Here is a 22,415-nt window from a genome sequence, read left to right as displayed (position 1 = left end):
AAATAAAAATAAAAAATTGTTGAGAATATCCTTGGTCATTGGGCTCTAGTTTATGCCCGATAGATATCGTGATAAGAGAGGTCATTTCATCAGTAGAGAAACACATATAAGTAATCTTTTAGCGAATCTCTCTTTGAGTGACACTATGGGTGAAAATCCAGACCAAGCCAGGGGCGGAAACCCACCTATGACACTCAGGGATTACATGAATCCTACTAGAAAAAGTCAACCATCAAGCATAAGGTTACCCCACTCCACGACTCACTTCGAGTTGAAGCCGAGCATTATTCAAATGCTCCCTACCTTCCGTGGGGTTGAGAACGAGAACCCCTACCACCATGTTAGGGATTTTGAAGAAATCTGTGGGACTATGAATCTCCCCAATATGCCTGATGAAATTTTGAGACTTAGGTTGTTCCCTTTCTCTTTAAAAGAGAAAGCAAAATCTTGGTTGTATGCCTTATAACCTCATTCCATTACTAAATGGGAAGAATTAAGCAATTTGTTCCTTCTGAAATTCTTCCCTAAACACAAAACTATCACTTTAAGGCAAAGTCTTAACAGTTTTGTGCAACAAGAAGGAGAGTCTCTCTATAACTATCTTGAGAGTTTCAAAGAACTTGAACTGCAGTGTCCACATCATGGTTTTGAAAAAATGAGATTAGTCCAGATTCTTTATGATGGACTAAATTATTCAACTACATCCATGGTAGAGTCATTCTGTAATGGCGGGTTTATCGGTAAGAGTGCTGATGATTGCATGACATTTCTAGAAGAATTGGCTGAGAAATCCCACCAATGGGAAACTTTTAGAGGACCTCCTACTAGGGCAAATCCTACTCCAAGTAAAAGTGGCATCTATAGCATTGATGAGTCAAAACTTAAACTCGCCGCCATGGCTAGAAGAATAGAAGCCCTAGAACTTGGTCAGCCTAAAGCATTCAGGGAGGATCCCACTCAGGTCATGAGTGTTGGAAATGAATCCACCTCTTATCCGTGCTCCGTCTGTGGAGACCCTTCTCATACAGGGAACAAGTGTACCTTGTTATTTGGTTATGATGAAAAAGAACAGGCCAATTTTCTTTATCAAACCTCTAGGCCAGACAATCGTCAGAAGTATGATCCTTATTCCAACACGTACAATCCAGATTGGAGAAATCATCCCAATTTCTCTTGGTCCAAGGGTCAAAACCAGAGTCAAGCTAGCAGTTCAATAAACCCTCCTGAGTTTAATGCCTCTAGGAATCCCTATACTCAGCCTAGTGCACAATATCCTCCGGAGAACAAGAACTCTCTAGAGGAGGCCTTCATAAAACTAGCTAATAGTCAAGTAGAGACCAACCAATCCTTGAATAGTCTGAAAATCCAGGTAGGTCAACTTTCAGAAGCCCTTAGCCAGAGGGAAAAGGGTATGTTTCCTAGTCAAACTGAGCAAAACCCAAAAGGTACACTAGGTAAACAACCAATGGATCAGGCCAATGCAGTAACCACCCTTAGAAGTGGTAGGGTAATTGACAATAAGGTAGGAGTCCCCGAAGATAGTGAACTAAACTCTGAGCAACCCACCTTACCAACTAGTGTCTCTAGTGAAGAGCCCGAGAAGGCTCCTGAGTCTGAGGAACCACCTGTAGTGCCTGAGCCTTACATTCCTAGAGCCCCGTATCCTCAGCGTCTCGTAGAGCCAAAGAAGAAGTCTCAGTTCGAGGAGATAATGGAAATATTTAAACAAGTCAACATTAATATTCCATTACTAGATGCAATTAAACAGATCCCAGCTTACGCTAAGTTCCTTAAGGACCTATGCACTAGAAAGCGTAAGATGAATGTGCATAAGAAGGTCTTCTTAACTCAACAAGTGAGTTCTATCATCCAGCAAAACCTTCCACCTAAGTACAAAGATCCAGGAAGTCCTACATTACCTTGCACTATAGGGGACCATAAGATCGAGCGAGCTTTGTTAGATCTAGGTGCCAGTGTTAACCTTCTTCCTTACTCTGTGTACTTACAATTAGGTTTAGGAGAAATAAAACCTACTTCTGTAGTTCTTCAGCTGGCAGATCGGTCTGTCAGACGACCACGTGGAATAGTAGAGGATGTTCTGATATAAGTTGGTGAGTTTATCTTTCCTATAGATTTCATCATCCTAGATACTGAACCAGTTCATGATACCCAAAGTCAAATCCCTGTCATTTTGGGTCGACCATTTTTAGCTATATCAAATGCTGTCATATACTGTAGAAGTGGTCTTTTAAGATTGTCATTTGGAAATATGACGGTGGAGATGAATATTTTTAATGCGGGACTTCACCCTGATGACATAGATGAGTTTAGTGGGTTGAACTTGGTGGAGTTATTAGTTCAAGATGCATTACCAACAACTCAATCGAGAGATCCTTTAGAAACTCTATTGGCACTTTTATGCTTAGATGAGGAAGCTAGTATTAATGAGATAGAAAACATATCAGAGTCTACTTCCTTATTAGTATCTGAGTCGATTAGTTTGCACACCTTAGAGTCACCACTTCCATCGTATGAGTCAATTGTTAGTTCTGACGAAACTTTCGAGGCACTTCTAGAGGAGCGAGAAGTCGAGGTCATGTCATCTTCGGTATCAACACCTCGTTCTATCCATAATCTTATGGATAACCGCGAAACTCTTTCCAGAAACGAAGATGATGAGTCATGGGTGCTCAATCTATTAAATGAAAGTGATGACTCGTTTGACTTAGGTGAAGATCCAGAATTCTTCAAGGACCCTGATTACATTATGATAAAAGAGATTACAGAAGGTTTATCTGAACCAATTTCGTGGGAGTTTGAGTCGGGAAGTCGGGTTATTCCTTTGGAAGTACCCAACATACCTGTTTTGGAAACCGCTAGTCTAAGTATGGATGTCTGTGATCATCTTACATCTTGTCCCTCCGGAGCCTGTTTAGAATATTATGCAATCTCTCACTTGGGTTCTCCTCCTTACATAGATCCTTTCTGTCCGGACTATACTTTTTCTAGTTCATGGCCAAACTTAACGACCTTTTTGTCGTCTAAGTTTGGGGATTCTTATCTGATCACGGTAGTCTCACAGACACTGCTGCATATTTATAAAAGTGTGAGACTACCATTCACTTATCACTTCGTGTCTTGGGTAGATCCTCAAATGTTTCGCCTATTGATTTATGGAACTGTTTCTTAAGGTTTGTTGAAACATCTGTATCGTCTGGCTGAAGACGTTAAACTTAACGCTTTCTGGGAGGCAACCCATGCATGGGACATCTGAATCTGGTAATATCTTTCCCTTCACCCTTTATTTTTGCATAGTCTTCAGAACATTGAGGACAATGTTTGGTTTAAGTTTGGGGATAGGGGAATGAATTTTTGCTCAGTCCTTATTTCAAAAATTCAAAAGGGTTCAAAATTTTAAATTTTTGGATTGAAAATGTGAGTCTAGTTATTTTTGCTTGTTAATAGTTATAGAGTCTAGTTGGTTGTACTACACTTTTGCTAAAGGTTTTTCCACGAATTTTAAGTCTTGAGGTTGTCTGTGCACTAGCCATGTGAGTGTTAGATAGGTGAAGAGTTGACTTTTCTGAGAGAACTTAATCGATCATTAGTGGAGACTTAACCTATGTGAGATTCTGAGCCTTTCTTGTTGTTTTGAGTGATCTCTTCTGAGCTAATTCCGAGTAGAATGAAGAGCTACTCAACCTCGCAACATTTATTAGAGCTCAGTTGATCTCTTGAGTTCAAATTTTACAACCACTACGGATGTCATCAGGAAGTAAACCTTTCTCTTGTAGTCTGAGAAACTTGAAAACAATGTCAACTAGAGGAAGATAGAAATCCATTTGTTAGAACCCTGAGAATAAGGCATGAAGCAAAATGAAGAAAATTATACCCAAGGAAAGTGTTAAGAAAGTATGTTGTGTATTTTGAGTTTTATTACCAGAAGCGTATTGAAAAAAAAAAAAAAAAAAAAAGTGTGTTTGTTTAGTTTAAGTGTTTATCCCTTGAATTAGTTCTTGAAGATTTGAAGACGTCAAGTTCTCAGGAGTTCTAGTCACATCCTCGTTAGTGTCTATCGACCTCTAGGAAGCATTGTTAGATAGTTGATCAGGTGAGAAGAGTTGGTTAGCTTCCCCATTCCGTATTAGTGGTTGTTTCCTTTCTATGAGATCAGTCGTTTACCAAAAATTTAATCCGTCTTTTGTAATGTGTTGAGTTTTCCTTCATACTCATACTCGCACATTAAGTGAACCATTTCTGAGTGACTTTAATTTTTGAGTGTATGACCGTGAGGCAAAAGTCGAGGCGAAATGTATTGAGAAAGTGATCGAGGTCTTGTTTGTTCGGAACTGAAATGATGCTCATATTGGCTGGTCACGTGCACTTCGAGTCTTGATTACTAGTGAAGGGATTTTTAGCGTTGGTATGGTTTGGTCGACTTGGATTTCATTTTTATTAACTTTTGAAAATCTACCGGATAAACATTTTTAGTTCATATCATATTTAGACCCTTCTGCATTTTTGAGATTTTTGAATTTTGTGGGTATATTCACTGCAAACCCTCACGAGACAAAACTCGTCCTCTAGGGTAACTTAGAGGTTTAACGGCTTGTTGCACGTGCTAAGTGCAATTGTGATTCCTTACGAAAGTGGTGAACTGGGCTTGGTTCTATTTTTCTGTTTTGCTCGAGGACTAGCAAAATTTAAGTTTGGGGATGTTTGATTAGACATGAAAATGTCTCATTTGAATCTCTTAACTCGGGTTAGTTAGTCCAGTGCGAGCGGTTACTCTGATTATTTGTTTGATTTTCTTCCTCAGGTCTCATTTACGGAGTCGATGCGAAAACATCGTGATGAAGACATACTTGAGGGGCATTTTAGTCATCTTTATGACAAGGGTATTCTGGTCAATATTAATGCTCATGTGGAAGAAGAGTCCAATACGAATCTATCGGCGAAAACGAAAGTCAAATCGGAGTTCGGGTGAGCAAACCGGAGCAAGTCAAAGTTGGGAGTAGAACCGATTTGACCAAGTCAGCTTGTAGACACGTGGCGGCCAACCTAACAGGTAATCTGGATTTTCGGGCTAATGTTCGGTCATCAGTGGTGGTACGTAGGGGTTTCCTGCGTACCACTCCCTAGTACAACAGAGCGCATGACCCCATGTATCCGTGTGCAAGTTTATATCTTGCATCTCGTCCACCGTCCAGATCTATTCTCTTGGAATCCGATGGCCACCTCATCTTCCCAGCCAACACAGCAGCTCGCGAGTCTTAAAACCGAGCAGCTCTTAACAGCAGTGGTACAAACCGAGGAATGGTAAGTTTTGGTTATGTTAGCTGGAGATTTTATTTAATATGGGAAGAGAAGGAAAGAATGAACCGAGAAGGAAAGAATAAAGGAAGAAGGAAAGAGATTTAAACCGAATTTTTGAAAGGAAGGAAAGAGGAGAAGGATTTGGGGGATTGATTTTCTTATCTTTATAACAGAAGGTTTAGAGGAGAAGCATGATCTCTTGACGGCTAAAACACAACAGAGACAGAAGTTTAGAGAGAGAAACCGAGAGCTAGAGCTAAAGAGAGAAAGAGAGTTTTTGGGAGTTAAAGTTTTGTTTCTTTTTCCTCTTCTTCTTCTGATTATTATCTTTGTGAGAGAGAGAAGATTAGAAAGAGAGAGTTAGGAGAGATACTGTAAAGAGAGAGAGAGAGAGAGATTCCTTATTAATAAAAATCAATTTTTTACATCTCTTTATCTTCTTCTCCCTTTGCTGGTTCGATTATAGAGAGAAAGAGAGAGTTTATTATTGTTAAAGAAAGAGAAAGAGAAAGTCTAGGGAAAGAAAGAAGGAGAAAACAGTAGAGAGAGAGAGAAAAACCAGGTGAGGGTGAGAAAATTATTTTCCTTAAGGGTCTGTTTGGCAGAATTCAGCTAAACCAGAAGGAAAATCCCTTCCCTAAGGGTCTGTTTGGCTGCGCAGAGGGAAAATTGCGAGAAAAAGGTTGTTTCTTTGCTGATTCCTTATCTCTCCTTTATTTTATTAATTTTTTATCTCTCCCATCATGATTATGATAAGTAGATAAACACCTAGTTTAGGGTTTTGATGACATTTTTGTGTTATGCATGATTATTATGATTATTTCGACAACTTAGGTGCTTAGATATATTTCAATTTCTTTTTAAGTCTTTCATTATTTATACTTCGTTAGTCTTGATCCATTATATTTAGATTAGGTTCTTTAATATTGGATACTTGATAGTTGATAAATAATAGTTAGAATCCTTAAGAATTGATTATTAGTTTAGTCACCAAAAAGGTAATAGATTTAAATCGATGTTTATGCATGATTGAAATAGATTCAAAACCCTAGACTTTTCCTCCATTCATCCGTTCTCCGTTATTACTTATTTACGTTATTTTAATACTTTGCTATTTAATCGTAAAAAAAATCAAAAAATCGAATTTTTAAATCTCTATAGTTTTAAGGTTAGAATTTAGTTTAACTTAGTCTCTGAGGAACGAACCGGTCTTACCGGAAACTACAACTTGACACCCGTGCACTTGCGGGTGTAGACCTGTTTAGGTAACTTTCTAGGCCCATCACATACCAATCCATATTCGAGTCACTTCTAACATTCATGATGACCCTTTTAGAGATTCTAGTTAAGTGTTGCATTGGAGATGAATTTTGTAAAGAAACTCTAAAAAATCTTATGTGCGTTTTTAGATTTAGAATTTGAGTGTTGGAGATACTCTGGTTTTGAGTGTCCACATTAAAGAGAGGAAATTAATGGTGTGTTTGGACGACGGAATGAGTGCTTCAGATTCATGATTGTACATATTAATGAATCCAAGTAATATTTTTTGGTTTGTTATTCAACTAGTAAGAATCATATGATTTATTATTATTTGAGTATTTTTAAACGCTTCTTTAAAAAAATATTGAAGAAACCTTGTTCTCGAAAGTCGTTTTTTCAAATATCGTTTCATTCGAGAACCTTCTGTTTTCTTCATAATTTTTGTTGAGAATCGATTTTTCAATTTCTTTTCGTACATAATTTTTTCTTTTTTTTTTGGAAAAATATTTTTCTCTGAAAGCCGTTTTTTCCTCGAAAACCCTTTTCCCCAAAATGATTTTTTTTCGGTAAACAAGATTTCATGAAACCTTTTTTTCTCACGAAAATCGTTTTTCTTTTCCGAAACCCGATTTTCCTTGAAAAAACAATTAAGGAAAAACAGTCTTCATGAAGTAAAAAAAGTTCAGTTATCTAAAAAACGGTTTTTGAGGAAACAAAATTTCGAGAAAAAAAACGTTTTTTCGGTAAAAAAGGGTTTGGAGAAAAAAAAATTCGGAAAAAAAAGTTATTTGGAGAAGGATCGGTTTTTCGGGAAACGAAAAGTTTTCAGAAAAATTGGGGTTTGGAAAAAAGCGAATTCGGAAAAAACATTTTTGAAAAAAAAAAATATAATTTTAAAACAATTATTTTGTAGAAGGAAATATTTTTTTGTTGATTTTAAGTTTGAAATCTAGATTTATTAACCCAAAATCCTAGCAAATCCTAAGGGGTATGGTGGGATTTTAGTCCAATACAAATTTTGGAATTAGGAATTCTTAAGATTCAAGAGTCTTAGGATTCATGGTAGCCAAATAGGCGAAAGATTCTTGAATCCTACCAAATCCCACTTTTGAATGGAATCCTACTTAAAATCCTGCAACCAAACACACCATAAATTTTCTCTCTCCGTCTATTCTTTTGCCCAAACCACCACATGGGAAGTTTCTTGGACAAGACGGTTCAAGGAACGGTCCCCTAAAACGGGTCGTCTAGGGTCACTCTACTTCAAGTTGCTTTCTCTGAATTACAAAACAAATAAAGAATAACCAGCTCATGCAAAGCAAAAGTACTAATAACTACTTCACTAGCCGATTTTAGGATTTTCTTCATCATTATCGAGTTGATGTATTTTACGCTATTATCGTATGCAACTTCACGAACTGAACACACGGTTCACTAAATCCAACACAGCGTTGCTTTTGTGCATTGCTTCTTTAAGTCCATCTAATTCATTATCTCTTTTTGACAAGAACAAATTGATGCGTCTTGCTGAATTTTATCCAAATGATTTATATTCATTTGACATCATGCGACTTGGTGATCAACTTGAAAATTACATTGTTGATGTGCGTTTGAATAATGACTTCTCCCAGTTAGATGGAATCGATGACCTTGTTACATGTGGCAACAACTACAGTTGAGAGATCATTTTTAGCAACGAACATCATTAAAAGTCAACTGCGCAATCGCAAGAGTGATGAATAAGTTAAGTGATAGTATGTTTGTATACATTGAAAATGATATATCTATGGAGATTGATAAAACGAGATAATTATGAGGAACTTCCAAGCAATGAAAACTCGTAGAGGTGAATTATGAATGTATATATTATAAAAGTATGAAACCTGTCTAAAATATTAAGTTTTTGAATCTCTCCGTATAAATTATTTATGATTATTAATTTTATCAATAAAATATTATGATTTGCTTAATTTGAATTTTTGATGGAGATTTTTTAGACCCCCCTAAAATCGTGGATGGATACTCACTGATTGCAAGAGAGGGTAAAGGAAAATTCAATCAATTTTAGAAACTCTAAAAACCTAAACTAATACACCACAAAAAAGGATTCTGGGAATTCAATCAATTTTAGCTAATATACCTACTTCATATTCATCCCTTGATCAGATGTTATGCAAACCAAACTGCTCGACCAGGAGTATATGTGAAGAGGGATTAATCTCTTAGTTTAATATTAATCAAGTAAGTGAGAGAGAGAGATAGTGGAACCGAGAGAAAAAAAGAGTTTAGAGGTTGGGTTGATAATGTAAAATAATTTCTCTCTGTAATTCATTATGTGAATAGAATACAAGTATATATAGGTATACAAAGTAAAACTAAATTACAATTATCAAAGATATACAAAATCAAGACTAATTCTATCTAATCAAGTAGATCGTATGGGTCGGACACTCGGATCCCCGAGTGGATCCGGGTTGGATTTGTATGAATCTTAACCATCCCCCTCAAGTTGGGGCGAGAAGTGAAGTGACACCCAACTTGCCCTGAAACGAATCAACACCAAGAGGTTTGGCAAAATTGTCAACAAGTTGATCTCCGGATGGTGTGAAACATGGTGCAATGATGTTGACTTTGATATTCTCACGAACAAGGTGGCAATCAATCTCAATATGTTTGTACTTTCGTGGAAGACCGGGTTGTCAGCAATGTAGAGAGCAACTTTATTGTCACAATGAATTGTCATCGAGGAAGAGTGATCGATAGCAAAATCAAGAAGTAGATATTTGAGCCACTAGAGCTCACATATAAGAGTGACGAGGGCACGATATTCTGCCTCGACAGAAGAACAAGCAACTATTGGTTGCTTTTTAGATTTCCAAGATAAAAGGGCTAGAACCTAACATGGTAAAATAACCAGTGGTTGAACGTCGGGTGGAAGGAAAGCCAACCCAATTGGAATCGCAATACCCAGTGATATATAGAGAACTATTGGCAGAAAGGATGATACTTTTGCCTGAAGAACCTTTAAGATAGTGGAAAACACGGTGAGTCACTTCAAGGTGGAGATCAAAAGGGGTTTTTGGAAACTGACTCAGGTTATTGACCGCATTAGTAATGTCAGGATGTGTGACAGTGAGATATAGAAAGCGCCCTATGACGCCCCGATAAACAGAAGGGTCGGAGAGTGGGGTCCCATCTGTAGGACTGAGACGAAGCTTTTGTTCCGTCAAAAAATTCGAAGGACGTCGAGCAATAAGACCTGAATCTTGAATAATGTCAAAGTCATACTTTCGTTGGTAGAGAAAGATGCCTTTAGAAAAGCGGGAAACCTCGATTCCGAAAAAGATATTGCAGACGTCCAAGATCCTTAAGAGAAAATGTACGATCTGGAAAGGATTTGGATATCCGAATTTGGTGAATTATTATTTCCGTGATTATTATGTCATTAATGCATACTAACACATAAATGGAAGTGGGAGATGTGAAGGTAAAAAAGGAGTAATCAGACTTCGGGAACCATTGGCGAAAGGCTTGTTTGAGGCCATAAAAGGATTTGTTAAGTCCATAAACTGTAGAGTCCCCCTCAGATGAAATTCTTGTGGTAATTTCATAAATACTTCTTCATGAAGATCATGTTGGAGGAAAGCATTGTTGACATCAAGTTAATGGAGGGACCATCCTTTGATGGTTGCAATGGATAGGATACTCTAACTGTCACAAGTTTTGCGACCGCTGCGAAAGTGTCAGTATTATCAAAGACTTCAATCTGAGTGTGTTCCTTGGCGACAAGACGGGCCTTGTAACGTTCTATTTTCCCATCAGATTTGAACTTTACCTTATAGATCCATTTGCAGCTTATTGATCTTTTAGCAGAGGGGAGAGTAACGACGGGCCAAGTGTCGTTAGATTCGAGAGCATTGATCTCACGAGCCATGATGTCACACCAGTGAGGAGATTTCATGGCCTGAGTAAAAGAAGTGGGCTCTAATGTTGAGATAACCCAAGATAAAACAAAAAATTATGAGAGGTCAAGAAAGAATTAACGGAAAAATATCATTCGAGCGTGTATTTGATACTAGGAGAGGCAGAACAAACGAAATCATCAAGATAGCGACGATTCTGGTGTGGTATGGTTGGGATAGGGGTGCCTATAGAGGGTGAGGGAGACTTGTAAGGTGGATTTGAAGCGAGTAAGGGTTGGGTAGAACAACTGGAAGGAACCATAAGATGGTTTTCGAGAGGCACCCCAAAGGACGTGTGAGTGGGAGCAGGGGGTGCCTCTACGATTGCATTGGATGGTGAGGGAGTTTCTGGAGGCACTGTTGTGGCGTCAACCAATCTTTCAGTTAAAGAGAGATTGGAAGCCATAGGTGCTGTTGTAGCCGAAAAAGAGTTTGACTTTGTCGAAAATGTAAAAGTTCTATCATCGGAAATTGATATGGAAGGGGTTGGTTGGGAAATTGATATGGAAGGAGTACCAATCAGAAAGTTTGTTTCATAGAAAGTGACATCTCTTGAAGTACAAATACGATGAGAATTGATGTTACTAATGTCAAAAAATGGGTCTCTGCCAATCAGCAAGGAATTGAGACTTGATATATGACAGCGTCTGTGATGTACGGGTATTCAGCCAGGTTGATTGATGGAATGTGGTAAACTTACTCAACGTAGGTTAAGTCAGTTGCCTTGAAGAAGGTGATGTGGTGCCCATTTTATAGGACGTAGTAGACCGACTTAGATCAGACGGTGTAGATGAGGCGGTTGTGATTCACCGTTTAGGGAAGTTTCCTATTGTTCTTAGTTAGGGTTTCCCTTTTGGTTTATCTCGTGTCTAGGATAAATAGAAGTTCCTATGTTCAAGGATACTTCGTAGATATCCTACCGAGATGATAGATCTTCCAGGAGATGTTTCCTCCTTTGAGACTCTTGAAGTCTAAGCTTGCTTGAACACTTAAGATCTTTTAGGAAGATATCGGGATTAAGTCCGTAAGCGGCGCGTTTTTGCCTTCCCAGTTTAGGGCGTCAGGCATCAGCCTTGCTTACGTGGACCCCCTTAATCCTTTAGAGAATCTCAGGGCTGGCCTCATTGTGTTTTAGGCGAAGCAGGGCTGGAGCTCCTTAGCTTATCATGGCCGACCTCCCAGTTCTAGGCGTAGGTGGCAGAGCATTGCGGGTCCAGCAGTCATGTTGCCTTAAGTCGGGTTGAGCCGTTGGACTTTTGGTCTATTCTTGACTTTTTGACGCTAGTCAACGACTGAACATTTTGTGCATCATCATGAGTATCGCCACTCCTTATTCGAAAGTAGATAAACTAAGGAGTAGAAGTAACTCTCAGGTTTCAAAGCATTAAATAAATAACCCTGAAGACAACGGGTATACCTGGACCAGAGCTATTTCGTGGAGCTCGGTCATTCTTTGGATTTTTGTTGCTTTGAGCTCCATGTTCCGGAGTTGGTTTCAGCTAGGGCTGAATCTTGTGTGACTAAATTCCGCGTTCCGGAACTGATTTTGGTTGAGTTGTTTTGCTAATGGCCAAGTTGATTCTCTTTTAGCTGAGCTCGGGTATCCCTTCGTTCGTCTGGGTTATTTCTTCAGAACATGTCGGGTGATGAATTCTAAAGGGCGTATCTAAGTATCGATTTGTGCGTGACATGTTTCAGTTTCGCACCTCGGTAGAGGGATTTCCGCTTTTTTGCTTGATTCTGTAAGGTCACAGATCTGATCTTCTGATCAAGCGCTTTTGGCGTTAATTAGGTAACAACCCACGGTACCTCTGTTGGCATGCGTAACGTGCGTGGCGTCTTTTTATTTGGAGACGATTGAGTCTTGTCGAGTCTCATTAATTCCCTTCTGTGACTCGGTCAACCTTCAGTGCGTTACGAAGGTGCTTTATCCATTTGCTTTAATGCCTTCTCCTTTGTTAAGGGGATCCTTTGATTTTCTTCTTCCACTATAAATAACCTCCTTTGGTTTTAAGTTTTCATCAAAAATAACTTTCTCCAGCTGCTTTTCCTTCGATATTTTTGTTCGCTTCTGAGCTCTAATAGTTTTTAGATGAGGCCCATGTTTGAGTTTATGCTTGCGGCTTCTTCAAGCAATTTTTTCTTTGCAGTGGTGATGACGAAATGTGGGATTCTTTGGAATGGAGATGATGGCCCAGGATGCCAATTTGGGTCGCTTCATTGCCGGGAGATGATTCTCGATGTTGAATAGCGGGGAATTGTTTTTATATCTTCATGAAGTCGGTGTTGGTGGATTCGGCTTGGTGAATCCGTCATCCTTTTCTTCGCATTGTGGCTTATTGGAAGGATGATCTGTTCTATTTCCTTTTTTATTGCAATTTCTTTTGTAATAGACCTAAACACTCTCCCTTGTTTTGGTGTCTTTAATTGTAATTTCTTATGTAATAGATTTTGCGCTAGAATGAATTAGAGGTGTCGTTGTTGCTTTCCCGTTATCGTTTTAATTACTCTGGTTGTTGAAGTCTCTTCGTCTTCTCGCGCTAATGTTTGCCTGCTTTGCCGTTTCGAGCTTATCATTTCATTAAGGCCCCCTAAGCAGTAGCGCTTGATCATTTCGTCTTTCTTAACCTTTGCCTCTATAAATAAATGAGGGCAAACTCAACTTCTTTCTCATGGCTACGCTGACGGTTCGAGGGACTCTTTCTAGAGATGGTCTTGGGATAGGTTTTTATTTGACCCTCTTTACGGAACAACTCTACATTTTTCGTTTCTCCATTGATGTTGAAGGCGAGGGCGTCGTTCGAGTTCTTCGCTGGATGGGCTTAACCTTGTTCGAGACTTGGAGATGGTTCTCTCTGGTGACCCATTTTGTCTGTTGCATTTTGTCTTGAGAGGGTGTCTAAGCGACGGTTGGCCGGTGATCTTTGTTGTGATGGGGTATCTGGTTCCCCGAGGAGATTCCCCCGATGTTATCTCTTTTTCTCCTTCCTCTTCTTTTTCTGACATATAATCGTTCACCAGCCGTCGGGTCAGACGGTGTTTTTACCAATAAACAACTTTATTTTTGCTTCGTGAAATCTCTTCTTTCTTTTGATTTCCTGTTCCTGCATGCATACTTTAGATATCGACAGGGAAATGTTAATTCGTTAATATAATCCTAAGCTTACTAATGCATTTTTCTAACTTACTACGCTCTGCTCCAAATGTCTTTTCTTGCACATAAAATTCAAATTAGAGTTATCCTGATTATGCATGACCTAACTTACTAATTCCCTCTTCAACATAAAAACCCAGTTAGCCCTGTATAATGGTTTGTACTTTTTTTGTAGTTTCGCTGATTGCTGATGTTAAGTTTATCTAGGGCTTCCCCTTGGCCCCTAGTCGTGGCTCTCGCTACCAGGGCAGGTTTGCTTGCTAGACCAAAACTATTTTGACTAGGACTTCTCCTTGACCCCTGGTCGTAGCTATCGCTATCAGGTTGTTTAGTCGGCTTGAGCACAACTAGTTTAGACTATGACTTCTCCTTGGGCCCCTGGTCATGGCTTGGGCTACCAGGGTTGTTTCGTCGGCTTGAGCAGGACTAGTTTAGACTAGGACTTGCCCCCTGGTCATGGCTTGGGCTACTAGGGCTATTTCGTAAGCTTGAGCACGACTAGTGTAGACTAGCACTTCTCCTTGAGCCCCTGGTCGTGGCTTGGGCTACCAGGGTTGTTTCGTCGGTTTGAGCACGACTAGTTTAGACTAGGACTTCTCCTTGAAAATAACTTCTTATTTCGTACAATTTTTTGAACTTCAAAGGTTCTTTTCGTCGGTGATGCTATGTATATGAGCCCCCACTCCCTCTTCTTTGTTTAAAGGGTCCGCGAAGTTTCTGGGGCAATTTCGTCTTTTTTCCTGAAGGCTGGTTTCAGGTGTTCCGCATTCTAAGGATGTGTGAGGATATGACCCGATACATTTTCTAGTATGAAAGTTCCTAGTCGTACCACATTGACTATTCTGTAAGGGCCTTCCTAGGTCGGGAAGTGTTTTGTTGCTGAAAGGTTTTTGACGAACTAGGAGTTTCTCCACACCATATCTCATAGAACGAATTTTCTTACCTCATGTGAGACTTTTTTTTTTTGTTGAAATATATTGCATTAAATTAAATCAAAATGTTATTACAGTATTTATCCACTAAAATACACGGTACATTTGACCACACTTTGTTCCGCTGATTCTTCCTTGCCCATTTCGCTAGTTTGTCAGCATTCTGATTTAGCTTTCTCCCGGTGTACTGAAATTTGATCATCTGGAAATCAGGGATATATGTTTTGATTTTCTTTAAGTGAAAGATAGATTGCCATTGAACTTCATTCTTTGAATTGTGTAGGTGATGTATAAGATTGATATTATCACTTTCTTTTATGATGGCGTGGTGGTTCATCTCTTTGGCCCATTCAATACCAAGAAGGATTGCCTTAGCTTCACTTTCTTCACTGTTTCTTGCATTGCTAGATTTGACTTGTGCACCGATGAACATAGATTTATCATTATGTGCAATAATGCTGATGCCTATATTCGAAGTAATATTAGTGAATGAGGCGTCAACATTAATTTTTATCATGTTATTTGGCGGAGGATTCCATTTTTCATCAGTTGAAGCATTTTTATTTCTATCATTTTTTCTGAGTGTTTTGTTTAATTTCGGATAGTTTTCTATCAGTTTAATAATGTGATGCAAGTCATTGATTTCGTGCTGGAAGCAGTGATCACATCTAACTTTCCATAAGATCCAAAGAACTGTGGAGAGATGAATGTTACCTTTGGTGTAACAAAGATTCCCATTTTCTTCCCAGGAGAAAATCCAGTCCGAGATGGATAGGATATTCTCCAAGATGATGTCAAAATAGAACTAAATGTTTTTAGCTAAGGCACAGTGTAGGAGAGCATGTTCTGAAGATTCCATAATGTTGCAATTGGGGCAGTTGAAAATGTTACCTATATATTTGCCTATTCTTCCTCTCACAGGAAGAGCTTCGTTGCAGACCTTCCAAATAAAATTCTTGATTCTCGGGATGGTTGGGAGGTTCCAGATGAACTTCCAGTTTCTTGTGTTTGGTTGGGTCTCTGTATTATTACTGATAAGATGTTTGTACATCGAGGCTACTGTAAATCTACCCGACTTGGTGAGCTTCCATTTCAGTTGATCTTTACCTTCATTGTTGATCGGTATAGTTTTGATGAGTTCTTGAGTGTTAGTGTCAAAATTCGCCCTAAGAATCTCTTCATTCCAATTGTTATTAGTGATAAGTTGTGCAACTTTGGTGATGGGAGAGTTGTTGGCATTAGTGATGGGGGTATTAAGGTTAGGGATCCAGCTGTCTGTCCAAATATTCACCTCTTGCCCAGAATTCACTTCCCACATGGAGAGATCACTGATCATATTATAATGCTTCCTTATAGTTTTCCAGTTCCATGAGTGATGGTTCTTGGCCGGACCCGGATTACTCGTATTGGGGAAGTATTTAGCTTTAATCAGCTTGGCCCAAATAGCTTCCGGTTCAGTTTTAAGGCGCCACGCCATCTTGGCAATAAGAGCACTATTGTCTAATTCCGGGAGGTGAATACCTAATCCACCCTGACTCTTAGGACGGCAAATATATGACCATGCTTTGGTGCATATACCTTTAGACTTACCCCACCAGAAGTTCCGTTGAACGGACTTGATGCTTTTCGTGATTCCTTTAGGAATTGCAAAGCACTGCATCTGATATCGGGGTACGACTGCAGCAATGGCCGAAATGATCACCGTGCGACCAGCTTCGGAGAGGAAAGAATGACTCCACTTGTTCAGCTTGTTATTAATCTGTTCAAGGATATCCTTGAACACTTTAGTCTTCTGTGCTCCTATAAAAAGTTGCGCTCCCAGATATTTCTCCGAAGTAGCAGCTTGCCTAACTTTCAGAGTCCTCATAATGATACGCTTAAACTTGGGATGGGAGTTCTTCGAGTATATATTCGATTTAGCATAGTTAATCATTTGCCCTGAAGTTTCACTGAAGTCCTGTAAAATATCTTTAAGGTTGTGGATGTTCTCGATTGAGTTCTGGCCAAAGATGATACAGTCGTCAGCGAAGAGAAGGTGAGTAATCTCCTGATCTAAGTGAGGCGTGGGGAACCCCTTAAAACTGTTATGGCCTGTCTGAGCCTTTAATCTCCTGCTGAGCCCTTCCATGGCAATGGTAAACAGGAACGGAGATAACGGGTCCCCTTGCCTGATACCTCTAGTGGGATAGAATGTTCTCCCCGGCCTACCGTTGATAAGGACAGACATAGAAGGGGTGGAGATACACGCGTGAATGAGCTTGATCCACTGCTCATCATAACCTAAACTTCTCATAACATCCATCAGAAATTTCCATTCCACCCTATCGAATGCTTTCGACATGTCCAGCTTCAGACCAAAGTACCCATGAGCACCTTTCAGCTTTTTAAACGAGTGAATAATCTCTTGTCCCATAATGATGTTATCAGCTATCTGTCTACCCGGGACATAGGCCGCTTGGAAAGGAGAAATGATAGGGTTCAAAGTGACTTTCAGTGTCTCCGCTAAAATCTTAGTAATGACTTTGTAGGTGGTATTGAGAAGACTGATAGGACGATAATCTGCTGGAGTCTGAGGGGTGGTAGTCTTCGGGATGAGACAGATATTGGTGTGATTAATACCCGGGGGAAGCAAACCCGTAGAAAAGAAATTCTTGACCAGCTCATAAATATACTTTCTAATGGTCTCCCAATTAGATTGGAAAAAGAAGGGAGGGTACCCATCCGGGCCCGGGGCAGCCTCCTTCTTCAGACTCTTGAGCACCCAGTCTATTTCCTCCGCGTTAGGGATAGTGATGAGGTTGTGATTCTGCTCCGATGATATGGTATGATGAAACATATTATGAATCTTGCTATCCTCTCTAGGGTTGATGGAGGTGTTGATGTTGAGAAGATGCGAAGTGAAAATATCTTGAATATCTGCGATCTCCTCGATCCACTCACCATTATTATTCTTAATCGCCCTGATTTTGTTATTTCTGTTCCGTTGAATAGCCTGGGAGTGAAAGAATTTCGTGTTTTTATCGCCCAAGTTAAGGAAATTATCCCTTGATTTCTCTTTCCAGAGGCTTTCCTGATGATTATATAATTCTTCTAGCTCAGCATTAAGGTTATTATAATCTTTTTTATTTCTAGTATTTTGGAGCTCTTTGATGATCCGGCTAATATTGTTATCTATATTACCAAATACTCTTTTATTCCAGATTGTCAGTTTAGAGCTCAACTTCTTAAGATCATTCTGGATATTATTCTGAGTATTGTGATTCTTGATCTTCTTCCAATTATCCTCTATATAATTATAGCAGTCTGGGTGTGACATCCAGGTTCTAATAAATTTGAACGGTTTGGGTTTACTAAAGTTATTATCTTTACTTTCTAGGAGAATGGGTAAATGATCCGACCCCACCGTGTCGAGGTGAGTGATACAGTACGTGTTAAAGTTGTTGAGCCAAGAATGATTAGCTAGGGCCCTATCTAATCTTTCCTGGATAAGGTTTTCACCATAGTGTTTATTACTCCAGGTGAAGGGGTTGCCCTGAAAGCCTATATCAAGCAGATCAAGCTCACTAATGATCTCCCTAATTCTGTCTATATTAGAGTTCGACCCCTTGCTCCCCCCATTCTTATCCGCATTGTCAAGAATACAATTTAAATCACTGATCATAATCCAAGGGGAGTCTCTATCTGTGTTAATGTCTCTAAGGTTCTTCCAAGGTTTGAACTTGTTCTTACTATAAGGGGATCCGTAAAAGCCCGTAATATTAATATGATTGTGCGTGTTTTGGTCACGGAGCACCACCTGAATGATATTATTATCCGAGTATTCGACTAGGACTTGTAAGTGGTGCTTCCAATATAACGCAAGACCCTCAGCTTTGTTCCTAGGTTCTACCATATGTTGAGCATATTCCTTGGCAATAGGAATGTTCTTGTTGATGGTGGAAGTCTTGTTCTTCGTCTCAGATAAGAATATAAGGTCAGGGTGGTGCTTATAGATGAGATTAAGAAGATTCTTCTTGGTCCTAAACGCGGAGGTGCCTCTAATATTCCAACTTAAAATGGTTGGGTGGTCCATGATGACCCAGAGGTCCAACCCACAACCCAAGTACTAAGGGCACTCCTCGTACCCCAAACCCCAACTAGGAGTCTAGACCTGTCTAACCGAGCCTACTCTACCTCCACTCGATCCACACTCGACTAGACCAGAAAGGAAAGAAACAAGAGGCAGAGAGGGTAACCACAAAACACTAGTAAGCCACACAAAAACAGAAAAAGCAAGAAAAATAATATTGAACAGTTAACTAAAACCTATTACTACTAATAAAAAACACAAGAACAGGAAATACCAAGACAACTAAAAACAGTAAGCTATAAATATTATATAACTTCCAAGGCCAATTACATATAGCTGCAGAACATAACTAAGGGCTAATCAACATCCATGGCCAAGTCTACTAGCAGGAACAGAACAAAAGTAAACGACTATCTTATACTAGTCGACCCCAAAAAACCTGCCACAACAGACATGCTAAACAAACTCCCAGTGACCAAGTATTAGCAAGAGAAAATACAAACTAAGAAACTAAACTAACAACCACACACTAAAACTGAATTATCAAGTTAAGACTGAGAATTGGACTGCCCATCTTCACCCACTCCCTTTGCATTAGAGTTATGTTCAGGTGACTCTAAGAGAGAGTCAGCAAAAAGATGCCTCCTTCTTTCCTCCTGGCTGTCCACAGATTCTGGAGGTGGGCAATACCAGCTAGCAGGGATAATGGAGGAAAGACCCAATGAATCAGAAGAATTACTGGATGACCTGTTTCCCCTCCTAGAAACCCCTGAAGAACTGCCTCCTCTCAGCATCTCTCTCTGCTTCTTCTTATGAAATTCTCTGAACTCTCCCTCTTCCACTTTGACCTCTATCAGTGACTGGCCTTCTTTCGTTTTACCTCTGTACTGGAAGAGCTCGTGAGGGGGAATAGGTGAATCTGTTATCACATGTGAGGTGGCTACAGAGATAGCCCAGGTGGGAGGGGTAGTGGGGATAGGTGGGGTTATTTCCATAGGAGAAAACACTTGATGAAAATTGGGACGAATACAAGGAGTGAGTGGGTGCTCTATGATCCTACAGACATGACAAATAGCTTTGGGGAAACGAGCATAGCTGAAGTTGACAGGCTTACCTCCATCCGTGAAGATTGAATTAAGGGTAGCAAGGAGAGGGGTACGGACATCATACATGAATTGAATCCTAATGTATGAGTTCGTCACCATACTAAAGTTTTTAGGTTGTACCTGCATAATTCTACCCATACAAGAGAAGATGATCTCAAGATCGTGTTGATTCTGGATTGAGGAGGGAAGGCCCGTGAAACTGCACCACATCGGCTCTTGCATCAATTCAGGGAGCTCTCCTGATAGCGGGAAATCCACTTCTTGCATCACAACCAAAAGACCTCTTATAATCCAAGGTCTTCCTTGGTTGATTTCATTCATCACAATGCTATTTCTCGGCTGAATTGAGAAATAGTTGTGGCCCATGTTAACTGGATCGATTTTGCACTCTCTGAAGAACTTGGACTGATATGAAAGATTCCTCCTGATAAAACCTATCCCATAATTGTAGTGACAACATAATCTCGCCACAAAACCTGATGAAATTTCTTGAAGCTCCTTGTTCTCTGCTGGTTTAGGGTAGGTAATGGTTAAGTTGCCATAATCTGAGAGATTAAGCTGGATAGCCATGTTGTTAGAGAGCTTTTCGATATCGATATCAGAAGAACGAGACGACATTAAAAGGGTGAGGGTGAGGATGAGAGACTCAGACTTCGGGTGGGTGGGAGGAACAGAAGCATTAAAAGAGAAGGTAGAAAGGAGAAGAATATATGGAAGAAGATATCGGAAACCTCCAAAAGATATCATAGATAACTGCACCAGCGGAAGATCTTTAGGCCAAAAGATAATCATCATACCAGAGCTTCTCGGGAATAAGAGAGAGAGAAAGGAATGAACAGAGGGGCGATCAACTAACCAACGGGAAGCAGCCAGGAGTAATGTCCATTACGGTTCGGGCGATGCAAAGGGGGGGGAAGAGGAACGATCCAAATTCTCACAGATTAAGTGTGACACATGTTAAAAACGAAATTAAAAGCAATTAATGTAGATCCAGACTAACCTTGGTTTGTGTAGATGTGTTGATTGTTCTTCAACCGTCACTTGCTGCTTCCCTAGATGGTTTAGTCGATTCGTCTTCCTAGAGCGCACACTTGTTCGAATTGCCTCGTAATTTCCGTGGTATCTTCTGGATTAGCTGCAGGAACTACTAGATCTATTCGTCTAGGATCTACCTCTAGTTAGATTTGTCTTATGTGTGATCAGATTTCTGTGATTTCTTCAAATTATTAGCTTGAAAGATGAAATTAGGGTTACGAAATTGGGGAAAAAGGGGAAGTGGGGAGTCGCTTGGCTGACGTCACTCGACTCCTTCTCTTCCTCAAAAACCCTCTATAGTTCCATGTGAGACTTATGTTGCTTGACCATTTTGTGTTTGAAGGCTAGGTTTCTGACCTCAGCATGATCTCGGACTTCCTCGATCAGGTCTAAGTGTTTTCGCATGAGTTCCTCGTTTCTCCCAGGGTTAAAATACTTGATTCTTAGGCTTGGTTTTACTATTTTGACTGGTAGTACAACCTCTGTGCCGAATACCATTCGGAAGGGTGTTTCCCAGTTTTCTTTCGTGGCGTGATGTGGTAAGTCCACAACATGTTGGGGAGCTAATCTACACAATTTTTGTCACCATCCATTTAGTTTTAATGAATTTCATAAGAGTTTTATTAGTTACCTCGACTTGGTCGTTCCCTGCGGGGTGAGTCGGGCTGACATAGGCGGGCTTGATTCCATACTCCGCCACGAAGCTTTTCATGGCGTCATTCTTGAATTGTGGTCTGTTGCCCATGATTAGGACTCTTGGGACTCCGTACCAAGTTATTAGTTTATTCCATAGTACTTTATGCTGTCTTCCGTTCGGGTTTTTGATAGTGTTGCTGGTTTGGCCCATTTGGTAAAGTAATCCACGATGACCAGCAACATATTTTCCCCCTGGTCCTTTTGGGAAGGGTCCTACTAAGTCGATCCCATATTGCGCAAAGGGGCAGGGACTTACGGTTGGCGTTAGTTTGTTGGGATGCATCTTGTAGTTGTTGGCGTAGTTTTGGCATGATTCACAGTACTTGGTGTATTTCATGCAATCCTTCAACATTCCGGTCCAGTACTACTCGGCAAGAGTCAGCTGTCTCGGTAACATCCTAAGGACTGTGTGATTTCCTGTCTTTGTCTCGGTAACATCCTAAGGACTGTGTGATTTCCTGTCTTTCCCTCATACATTTCCATCATTCCGTATTTTCGCTCGTCTTCGGTCCGGCAGCACCGCGGAGGATGCACCAGAGACTTTTGGTAGAAGAGGCCCCGAGCATGGTGTACATTGTTGCGTTTTGCTAACCCTTCTTGCTTCACTGGTGTCTTCCGGGAGCTTGTCCATCCGTAAGGATTCTATGTATGTGGTTTCATCCAAGTGTCCCCCTGAGCTATTCTAATTTCCAATACTTCTGCGGCCTTGTCATTTTTTTTCTAAGGTTTGGAAAAATATCCCGGGTAACGTGGCTTATCCCTTGATCATCTTAGACAGGGCATTCGCCAACGCGTTTTCTTCTCGCGGAATTCTCGTGATGCTGAATTTCTAGAACTGTTGTACAAGTTCCCTCACTTTTTCCACATATTTGGGGATATCACTTC

The 22,415-nt window shown here is 40.0% G+C and overlaps 1 protein-coding gene across 1 annotated transcript; it reads left to right on the top strand.

Annotated features, from left to right (window-relative positions):
• Positions 1-30: 30 nt before the first annotated feature.
• On the top strand, positions 31-3,968 carry LOC147548984 (uncharacterized). Its single transcript, XM_086669920.1, has one exon. It carries the CDS (start codon positions 656-658, stop codon positions 2,105-2,107), a length of 1,452 nt encoding a protein of 483 aa, XP_086526046.1. The 5' UTR covers positions 31-655; the 3' UTR covers positions 2,108-3,968.
• Positions 3,969-22,415: the final 18,447 nt, after the last annotated feature.

This window comes from Eschscholzia californica, unplaced genomic scaffold (genome assembly GCF_041429995.1).
Source record: "Eschscholzia californica isolate CP2 unplaced genomic scaffold, dmEscCali1.0.p SCAF_3, whole genome shotgun sequence".
Classification (NCBI taxonomy): domain Eukaryota; kingdom Viridiplantae; phylum Streptophyta; class Magnoliopsida; order Ranunculales; family Papaveraceae; genus Eschscholzia; species Eschscholzia californica.
This window is presented reverse-complemented; position numbering and strand designations above follow the sequence as displayed.

What these genes read in the sequence shown, in the direction of transcription:
- LOC147548984 (XM_086669920.1), top strand. Translation starts at nt 656, where the DNA reads ATGAGATTAGTCCAGATTCTTTATGATGGACTAAATTATTCAACTACA.